We start from the raw sequence: 10,598 nt of genomic DNA on the forward strand, positions 1-10,598 counted from the left end.
TCTATGTTAAACCCACTTGTTTCATGGCAAAATGAAAGAAAACAAAACTGTTTGCTCTTTGGCTTAGAATAAGGGGGGAATTTACTGTATTTTTGGGGGTAGGTGTAATACAGTTGCTTCCTGTAAAAAATAAAACAAACAAAAAAGGTTTATGTGGCTGAACTAATCAAAAGTATTTTAAACAAACCCTTTTGTGCGCAATTTCATTTTTTGTCAAAAAGAACACCCCAGGCAGAAATTAAGCGAGTCTCTACTGCTGAGAACTGTGAGTAGTCAGGTAAACCTTGACTTGGGGCCCTTTTGGAGTTCATTTCCCCCTGTGCTGTGCTTTGATGAGAGTCGTCCATCCTCGTACATCGTCGTCCTCATCCCTCAGACGGACCGTTGTTGAGTGGCACCTCTGCCACCGATGTGACGTCCAGAGACCCCCCGATTGGGTTCAGCAGCCTCAGGATGGGATCATGCCCTTGTTCCGCTTGCGGTCAGCCATGTTTCTGCGGTTGTGGTTGGCACCTCGGCTCTTGTTGGCCTCCTTCCTCCGCCGGTCCAGCACCGTCTCCTGGGTCTGGCCCTGGCCTTTGGGTTTCCCTTCCACTTGGCGGGGAGGAGGGGGTCTGTATCTGCACAGCAGAGGGAAGACGTGGTCATATATGTGGTATTATTGCTGTGTTAATATATGGCGCCAGCAAAATACACCGTTCTGATTGGCAATTAGTTTCCTCAAGTTACAGCATGATCAGTTATTTTTTAAATGACAGTGATTTTGAAATCAGTGTAAATGGCCATTTCCAAAAGCTAGCTTGTCAAGACAACACAAGTAATGAATCTGTTTAGTCAAAACATTGGGTGCAATGCCTTGGGTGAGATGTACCATTATCACTTGATGATAGCTGACAGTACTGTTTTACAACACTTACTGCCCCATCATCCAATTACCATTTACTTTGTGATCATTACTGTATAACAAAAGCAAATTCTAAAGTAGTCCTTCTACAGTCATACAGTAAACACTCTGCTCCGTCCAGCATCTTGTTTGTTTGATTTCACTTATGGATTTTTATGGATCTGTAAATTTGTGTGTGGAGCGATTCACTCTGTGCATAGAAAAAGCACTATATATGTTTGTCTGTAAACATATAAACACTTTGTGCTCTATGCTTGAAAAGTGCTATATATATAAAATTGTAAACACTCTTTGCGAAGATCCACTGTCCAGTGACAGGGAGAGAGGTCTTACCCTCTCCTGTGTTGCATAGCAGCCCTTCTGGCCTCAGCCCTCTCCCTCAGTACAGCAGGGTCCTGGACAAACAGGTCTCTCTTCACACCGTCATCCTAAAGGACAGGGCACAGATTGTAGGGTGGCCTCAATTAATATGTTAATTGATCAATTCAAGTCAATTAAGATATGTACTTACTTAAGGATACTTACAAGACAATCTTTACTGGGATAATGGGAAGATATTTTAACAGTACAAAGAAAATAGTAAAATGTTTTCAAATAACTGATTTCAATCCAACCATTTTCTTCATATTTTGCCACAGAAGACACACACAAAAATACACACATACATGCCGTAAAGACTTGGTCTTTGTAATGGATCAGAAAGACTAACTATGGCCCCAGCCGTGGCGCGACTGGCTGGGGCACCTGCACCGTGCGCCGGCGACCCGGGTTCGATTCCCGCCCCGTGGTCCTTTCCAGATCCCACCCCGACTCTCTCTCCCACTCAGTTCCTGTCATTCTCTACTATCCTGTCAATTAAAGGCATAAAAGGCCAAAAAAATACACTAATAAAAAAAAAATAAAAAAAGAAAGACTAAGTATTACCTTGTTCTCTACATCTTCATCCTCTTCCTCCTCTTCTCTGCCCTGGGCCTTCTTGTGCATTTGAAGGACCAGTGGGGTGGTAAATGGTCTGTTGTGAACAGAGGAGGGTTTACTTAGACATCACACAACTGAGGGATGCAGCCTCACATTACATTTGTAATATGTATATAATTAATCACAATGCACTCATGTTACTACATGTTGTTACAAGATGAACGTGGCCATTGCATTAGGGTTAAAGTCAAAGATATGCATTAATACACAGGGTTAGTTTTGCCCTTTTCCAAAAGACAAATTCCAAACTCACTACTGTATATGCTACACTATGTGGTAGCATAAAGCAGATTGTTTTTCTTGGGATTTTTACCTTTAACATCTTTTGCACACTCAACTTTTTTGGGGTACGTGTTACTGAGAGCAAAATGTCCAGACATTTTTAAGTGGTTTCATAACATCCAGTTTCATTACTCCATAGATAGACCTGCGCACGCATCCTGTTACTAAACTGTATTTCCAACACATACACACAATAGAAAGTGCACCCAAGAATTCATCTTCACACACTGATGCCAGTTTATTCCTTGTGGGCCTGGTTGCTGCTTACCTTCGGTTTAATAGATCATCGTCATCATCCAGGTCGTTGGCTCCCACCTGGCTGTTGTCATATGTGTCGTCATATTCGTCATCATAGTTGTCCAATAGGAAGCCTGAGCCAGTGGCGCCAGGCTCACCGGGACCCACCAGTACCTCGTCCACCACGGTTTCATAGGCCAGGTACCGTGCCTTCTGCTCCGCGATGTGCTGCTTGTCATCCAGCAGGGCCTGGAGGCTTTCCCCTTTCCTGAGTGAGCAGAGCCAAGGTCTCAGCTTTCATGCGCAATGTAAAAGAGGACGCTGCTTCCAATCCATGGACATGCAACCATTCAAATCCTTTCATGAGTAGGTTTTATACTTTATTCCTTTATACTGCGTATGCAAGGAATTTGGTCTCTGCATTTACTGTATGCCATCCATGAATTAGTCACAATCACAGAGCACAAAGTGAAGTGAAGCACACACTAACCCGGAGCAGTGAGCTGCCTTGCTACAGCGGTAGCAAGGCACTCAACCACTTCCCCCGCCCACATTTTTCCTACTGGTCGGGGATTGAACCAGCAACCCTTTGGTTCCAAACCCGAAGCCCTAACCAGCCACGGCTGCCCCATGTTAGGAAGTATTGTTGATGAAGAATAATAACCAGTCCTAACTTAATGAACAATTATATGAAAATGTTCAGTGCACAAATAAATTCAATCTTGTCCTTTAATTGTGGGCTCAAGCAAATCTGATATTTATACAGTCCTGGCTCTGCATATGGGAAACAAATGGCATAGACCAATCAGGAGCACGGAAGGAAGGAGATCAATCTAATTGGCTGTTGAGCTCAAACAAAGACAACTTTTCATCAGATTTGCAGACATCACCTGCTATAAAATAATGCTATAAAATGTGAAATAACATATCAATCCTTTATGAGAACAAGTGACTAGCATTCACAGAGATGGGGTAAAGACTCACTTTAGCAATCACGGAGACGGAGTAAAGACTCACTGTAGCATTCACAGAGATGGGGTAAAGACTCACTGTAGCATTCACAGAGATGGGGTAAAGACTCACTGTAGCATTCACAGAGATGGGGTAAAGACTCACTTTAGCAATCACGGAGACGGAGTAAAGACTCACTGTAGCATTCACAGAGATGGGGTAAAGACTCACTGTAGCATTCAAGGAGACAGGGTAAAGACTCACTTTTTGCCTTTCCAGATGCGGGACAGGTCCACCTGATCCCTGTGGAACACGTCAAAGTCGTCGTCATCAAACACATTGGACCTACTGTCAAGGACCTCTGGGAGCTCCTCTTTCACTGGCCTGAGGAAACAAACAAACAAACAAACAAACAAACAAACAAACAAACAAATAAATAAATAAAACAAACAAATTGATTAACAGAAAACGGCATGGCTTACACCACAGGTCTCACAGCTTTTAACACACATCAAACATACAGGTAAAATAAAGCTCGAAGGAAGTTCAAGGTACTGTCTTCATGTCTGTATGTGTGATGGCAAGATTCCAAAGAAGGCTTGGACCCCCAAACACGTACATCTGTTGTCACATGCTTTCAATAAATTCAGCAAGAGTATATGCTTGAGTGAGCGATTTTTCCCCAATATTATCATATATTTTTTTAATCGCACCCCAAGGATTACGTTCACTAAAAATAATAATTAAATATATATAGAATTTCTTCTTTTTTTTTTTTTTTTTTTTTTTTTTTTTTAAACCAGAGCTGAGCGTGCTTTCTAAACCCCCCTCTTACCTAGGCATTGCCCGGTCTAACTTGTCTAAGGCTGGAGCCAGTCGGTCCTCCAGGATGTTGTTGATGACCAGCTCAGTGTTGTAGCCGTACTCCTCCAGGCAGGCTAGGATGAAGCCCTCCCCCAGGTCAGGCAGCAACTCCCTGATGTGGGTCAACAGCGACTCCAGCTCCCCAGCACTCACAGTGCATACTGCCCCCTGCAGGACGGAAACAGACATTTCATGGATTTAATGGATTTGCGCGCACACACACACACACACACACTACAGTTATCTATGTACTCTTTATAGAATTACCATGAGGTGAAACATATATTAATGGTATTGAAAGCAAATCATATTCCTGAATAAAGTGCAATTGAAGACACTCCATTTAAGAGAGGTTTTACTACAACCCTCTTGAGGACAAATAAACATCTAGACCCTGAGCAAGTCATGATATTTCTGCAATTTGACTAGACCCTCTATAAATTCCTGGTTGAACACATCATTGAAGGCGGGTGTCAAGTGTGTTTAGCAGACAGAGGCACTCTGATGCACAGGTGGACTAACTTCCTGACTGACTCACGTTATCTCCCTTCTGAGGGAAGTCCTCCACCGCGGCAGCTGCAGCTGTAGCTCCTTGGAGACCTGCAGCTGCAGCCCCTCTGCCATCCCAGTCAGACCCAGCGCCAACCCCAGCGCCAGCAGCTAGCATCCGCGGTCTGCCGCCCCTCTTCTTGCCCACACTGTCCCAGGCACTTTCCACTGCCTGAAGGAGGTACGAGGTCCGGGTCTCATCACTGGAGAGTGGGTGGGGTTAAGGAGAATGCGTGCAGAATGTACGTAATGTGCCAAAGAGGTACCCACTAGATAGCACACATCAGATCACACACAGGAGTGGAATTGAGCATGGAAATGTCAGATCACCCACGGAAGAATTGTGGAGTGGAATTGAGCATGGAAATGTCAGCACGTTTGAAAGAGGTACCCCCTCACACAACAGATCACCCATGGGAGAATTGTGAGTGGAATTGGGCATGGAAATATCAGCATGTTTGAAAGCGGTACCCCCTCACACAACAGATCACCCATGGGAGAATTGTGAGTGGAATTGGGCATGGAAATATCAGCGCGTTTGAAATGCACATTTGAAACATTCTAAAGTAAACAAAATACAAAGCAGAAGAGCAGGGGGAGTGTCTCCTAGTACAAGTTGTGAGAAGGTTTCATGATTAAGGCCATCCTGGTGATTTTTTTTTTGTGTTCTTCAAGTTGTGAGAGGGTTTCAGGATTAAGGCCATCCTGGTGATTTATTTATTTTTATTTTTTAATCCTGGTTTCAGATTTTTTTTTTTTTTTTTTAATTTAGTGATGTGTTCTTCAAGTTGTGAGAGGGTTTTAGAGGTTCGGCCAGCCTGGTGAATAAGGAGAAGGAGATGAATTTGATGAAGTCTGGTTGAAAGGGGAAGTCCACAATTTCACCTTGCAGCCCTCTAGCTGTCAATATAAATTTTACACGTATACACAGTTGAGCCCAAATATCAACAACATTTTTGCCAGAATTGCAGACTTCACTTTTAACCCGGCTGCTGTCAATTCAAATTTGTTTTATGAGCAATCAGCATCATATATTATATTGCAAAAGCATTCACAGTGCAGTACAGTGCAACTTGAATAAAAGGAAATGCAAATAACAAGAATTAAAGGGATTCATTAAATTAACAAATTTAATAAAAATTAATTCCTTGCTTGGGAGATAAGAGCCTATGTGGCTTAGATAAGAGCCTTACAAAACAGCACAAAGGATACAGGTGAGGAGACACCTGCTGCAGGAGACTGATGTCATCTTCCAACGGAAACTGCTCGTCATAGTCAGCCAGGAATCTGAGGGAACGGACAGCAACACAAAAACCAGCGTCAGCAGATTTTTTCACTTTTGCCAACACATGGCATGGTAGTGGGACAATGTGACCACAAACTTATGCATCCAGGGACTACAGAGACCAGATTTGGGGGACTACAGAGACCATTTCAGCCATCACAGGGGGCAGTGGAGTATTGTTGCGCTCAGATGATCTAGAGTTTAGCCAGGTGCGTTTGAACCAAGAGTTGAAGAGAAAGAGGAGTAGTTCGCACACTGAAAGAAATGACTTAAACAAAGTCTTCAGAAAGGAGTTTTTCCATTTAATTTTAGGAGCAAGAGCAGCCATCACAGGGGAAAATGACTGACATAAAATAGATAACAATACAATCTCCTGTAGCTTAGGTTCTGTCTTTCTGTTTAACTTGCATTGTTACTGCAGGGTCTTCTCTGTACTGTTGCTTGAATGCTATTCCTCATTTCTAAGGCACTCTGGATACAAGTGTCAAACAAATTAATAAATGTAAATCTAAGAGAAAACAAAAATGGAGCTATGAGCGCTACTAGGAGACTTATAACAGTATTAACTTCAAACAGGTGGCTTTTTTGTAGCGGATGTGAGTTAAGTAAAAACAAAAGGGAAGTAACAAAGGCACTCTGTTTAGAAAATGAATTGAAAAAAGCCTTTAATTAAACATGGAAACTGGTTAAAAGCACATGGGCATATGCATTGCAGCCATATTGGCCTTCTCTACCAGGAAGCAAAAAGGCAAATGTAAATGTAAATTTGTTCTATTAACCCATTGTGGGATCTTGTGGTGAAGAAGGTGGAGAAGAAGGTGGAGAAGCCTGTTACACAGACAGCTTGCAGAAGGACAAAAGAAACTCTCTCTATGGAACACAAACATACATGTGAGCGTGTGAGTACCTTTTCTCCTGAATGAAGTTGGTGAAATTCTGCAGTAGATCTTCCACATAAGACAGTGTGTTCTCAGTGCTGCAAGGCAAAGGAAAACACCAAAATATTTTTTTAGTTTAACAGGCGGGAAATTAAGGGTGATTCAAATGACAGGCAAAGTCAGCTAAGCATTTCATCCATAGAGTAAAGCTGTTGTGTAGTATGTGGATATGCTAAAATTAAATTAGCAAATAAATGTTGCCAAGTTATAAAAACTAACTCTACTTTTGCTTCAACCTTTACACTTTGCCCAACATTTAAATAAGGCCCCATTCAGTCACACGAGTATTTGCATGGTGCTTGTGTGCACAGCATGTACCCCTCTAGAATAGGCTGCAGGCAGGTGTGTTGAATAAGCAGATGGGCTATCTCCACCAACTTCTTACGCGAATGGCAAAGCCTACTCCACAGGTCCTCCTGAACACTGAGAGAAGGGAAACAAGATCAGAAAACAATCGGTGTGTGTGTGTGTGTGTGTGTGTGTGTGTATGTGTGTGTATGTGTATGTGCATGTGTGTGTGTGTGTGTGTGTGTGTGTGTGTGTATGATACCTTCTATCGAAATTCCTCTTTCTCACTGCTTTCTCCAATTCAGGAACTGCCATCTCATAAAATGAAGTTAGTCTAGAAAGAAAAAACGTGAACAGTAAAAACAAGGAGGGTGAAACAGTAATCTTTTCAGTGAGCGTGCACTGGTGTTCCACATCAAAATACTACAGCAAAGCAGAAAGATTCTCACATTCTCAATCTTTCAGTTTTCATTCATTCATTCATTAGGCAGCTCAACTCTTACATGAGTACATGAGCTGTCTAATGACTACACGTATAACATTACATATATTTACTCATTACACACATTACTTTTCAGAACTTATTTCTGATCATCAGCATAATCCTAGATTTCTATTTAAAACAGTAGAGCAGCTGGTAAAGCCATCTACTCCCTGTGTCCCAGTGGAAAATGATGCTGATTGTGAAAAGTTTTTGTCCTTTTTTACTGAGAAAGTAGAGTCAATTAGAACCTCTATCACTCCTAATACTATGCACTCTGAAGTCTCTTTCTTACAGGATAGGCATACTTTAAACCACTTCAATACAGTTACTCTATCTGAACTTCTAGAGACAGTGTCACATATGACAGTATCTTCCAGTCCTCTTGATGTAGTACCAACAAAGTTCCTATTAGAAGTAATTGAATCTGTTGGGTCCTGTTTGCTTTCTATTTTTAATAGTTCACTTTTAAATGGCATTGTCCCTGATTACTTTAAAACTGCAAGTGTGAGCCCATTCCTAAAGAAATCAGGGCTTGATCCATCTCTACCTCAAAACTACAGACCTATTTCCAAGTTACCATTTGTATCAAAGATTCTTGAAAGATTAGTGTCCAAGCAGCTTATCTCTGCACTGGAAAATAATAATCTTTTTGAAAAGCTACAATCTGGTTTCCGAAAGTATCATAGCACTGAGACAGCACTGCTGAAAGTTACAAATGACCTTTTAAGAACAGCTGATGATGGCATGTGTTCTGTCCTTGTACTTCTTGATCTTAGCGCAGCCTTTGACACTATTGATCACAGCATACTGCTGCATAGACTGGAACATTGGGTGGGAATTTCTGGTACAGCCTTACAATGGTTTTCATCTTACTTGTCAAATAGGAAGTTTTGTGTTTCTGCAAACAGTTACACATCTTCATTTTCTCCTGTCAAGTATGGGGTACCTCAAGGGTCAGTTTTAGGACCAATCTTATTTTGTTTATACATGCTTCCTCTTGGGCACATTATCCAGAAACACTGTCTCCTTCCACTACTATGCTGATGATACACAGCTGTACCTGCCCATTAGTTCCTCTGATCCTAGTATGCTGAATTCCTTAAATGAATGTCTTTGTGACATAAAAAACTGGATGTCAAACAATTTCCTCCAGTTGAATTCTGACAAAACAGAAGTCCTCATCATTGGATCCCAGCACATAGTGAAACAAATGATACCATCCTTAGGTCCCTTTCAATTTTTAGACTGTGTAAAACCTGTTGCAAAGAATCTTGGTGTCTGGTTTGACAGTAATTTAAGCTTTGAACGTCACATCACAAAGCTCATACAGTCTTGTTTCTATCACCTCGGAAATATTTCCAAGATTAGTTCCATCTTAACTTTTAAAGACACTGAGACCATTATACATGCATTTATTTCTTCACGCCTGGATTACTGCAATAGTCTTTTCTTGTCTGAACCAAAAATCTATAAAGAGACTTCAAACTGTTCAGAATTCAGCTGCCCGGCTTCTTACTAAGACAAAGTACTGTAATCAAATTACTCCTGTTTTAGCCTCACTGCACTGGCTCCCAGTAAGCTTTAGAATTGATTTTAAGATTCTTCTGATTACTTTTAAAGCTCTACATGGCCTGTCTCCCAACTACATATCTGACCTCCTAGTACCTTATACACCTGTGCGTACTTTAAGATCATCTGGTAGTGGTTTCCTAACTATTCCTAAGGTCAATCTCAAAACTAAAGGGGAGAGAGCATTTAGTGTCAGGGCACCTAGGCTCTGGAATGACCTGCCTGATGAAATCAGGTCAGCCAAGTCAGTATGCTCTTTTAAATCCCTCCTTAAAACTCATCTTTACAAGCAAGCCTTCCTTAGTTTTGTTTAAGTAATATACTCCATTTTGTGTTAAGTTTATTAAGTTTTATTTCAGTAAGTTTTATTTCAGTGTCAAGTTTTATTTCAGTAAGCTTTATTTCAGTATAAGTTTATTTTCCTTTTTCAAATTTATGTTACGTTCTAATTGAATTAGTATATATTATTTGATTGTTATATTATTATGTCTTATTTGCATTTTCATTTATGTTGATATTGTACAGCACTTTGTAACTTTGTTTTGAAAAGTGCTATATAAATAAAGATTATTATTATTATTATTATTAATTAAAGGTGCTCTAAGCGATGCCACGCGTTTTTTAGGCAAAAACATTTTATGTCACTTACTGCAAATATCACCTAACCAACCACTAGCTGTCTGTGTCCTGAATACACTGTAAAAAAACGCGATCTCTGTGGACAGCGCAGGCTTCAAAAACGGCAACAAAAACAACCTGGGCAAACCTAGCCCATAAAAACATAACAAACTGTTCCAGCAAATCACAGACGAGATGCGCGTTTAGGAGAGTTTCAATTGCACGGGAGCAGCACGGGAGGGAGGGGGAAGTAGCGAGCTAGCTCTCCGTTTTGTTTGAAAGTCACCAGAAGTGACGTTACCCAGCATCGCTTAGAGCACCTTTAATCCAGCTAATGTAACAATTCCATTACTGTTGTAAGAGTACAACAATGATTACAGGTAACATTATATTCAATCAATGATGAAGCTCTATATGATGGCTCAGTTCCTGTTAAAGGAGTCCAGCAGACCCTCCATCCCCTATTGGTCTCTGACCTGCTGAGAAACCCGTGGGAGTGGAATGTTTGGCAGGCTGCGGGGAAAATGTCCAAGAAGGAGTGAAGAGTGGTACACGTGTCACACATGTACACCATCAGGTCCACAAGGTCCTTACACACAAAAAGCAAAGAGAAGTCACGTTACGCTACATACACACTATCTACTGGCCACA

General features: G+C 41.3%; 1 protein-coding gene across 1 annotated transcript in view; it reads right to left on the reverse strand.

Moving 5' to 3' along the window:
• Positions 1 to 63: 63 nt before the first annotated feature.
• Positions 64 to 10,598, reverse strand: part of ascc2 (activating signal cointegrator 1 complex subunit 2) — a 13,513-nt gene continuing 2,978 nt past the window's right edge. The window contains exons 6-18 of the mRNA XM_048244537.1: positions 10,582 to 10,589; positions 10,424 to 10,536; positions 7,539 to 7,610; positions 7,307 to 7,411; positions 6,958 to 7,026; positions 5,978 to 6,052; positions 4,755 to 4,968; positions 4,188 to 4,384; positions 3,617 to 3,736; positions 2,433 to 2,669; positions 1,829 to 1,916; positions 1,238 to 1,332; positions 64 to 620 (exon numbers count right to left, since the gene is read on the reverse strand). Coding sequence (XP_048100494.1) covers positions 449 to 620; positions 1,238 to 1,332; positions 1,829 to 1,916; positions 2,433 to 2,669; positions 3,617 to 3,736; positions 4,188 to 4,384; positions 4,755 to 4,968; positions 5,978 to 6,052; positions 6,958 to 7,026; positions 7,307 to 7,411; positions 7,539 to 7,610; positions 10,424 to 10,536; positions 10,582 to 10,589 — 1,565 coding nt within the window. The 3' untranslated portion in view covers positions 64 to 448. The remainder of the gene's footprint in view (positions 621 to 1,237; positions 1,333 to 1,828; positions 1,917 to 2,432; positions 2,670 to 3,616; positions 3,737 to 4,187; positions 4,385 to 4,754; positions 4,969 to 5,977; positions 6,053 to 6,957; positions 7,027 to 7,306; positions 7,412 to 7,538; positions 7,611 to 10,423; positions 10,537 to 10,581; positions 10,590 to 10,598) is intronic.

This window comes from Alosa alosa, chromosome 5, assembly GCF_017589495.1.
Source record: "Alosa alosa isolate M-15738 ecotype Scorff River chromosome 5, AALO_Geno_1.1, whole genome shotgun sequence".
In the NCBI taxonomy this organism is placed as follows: domain Eukaryota; kingdom Metazoa; phylum Chordata; class Actinopteri; order Clupeiformes; family Clupeidae; genus Alosa; species Alosa alosa.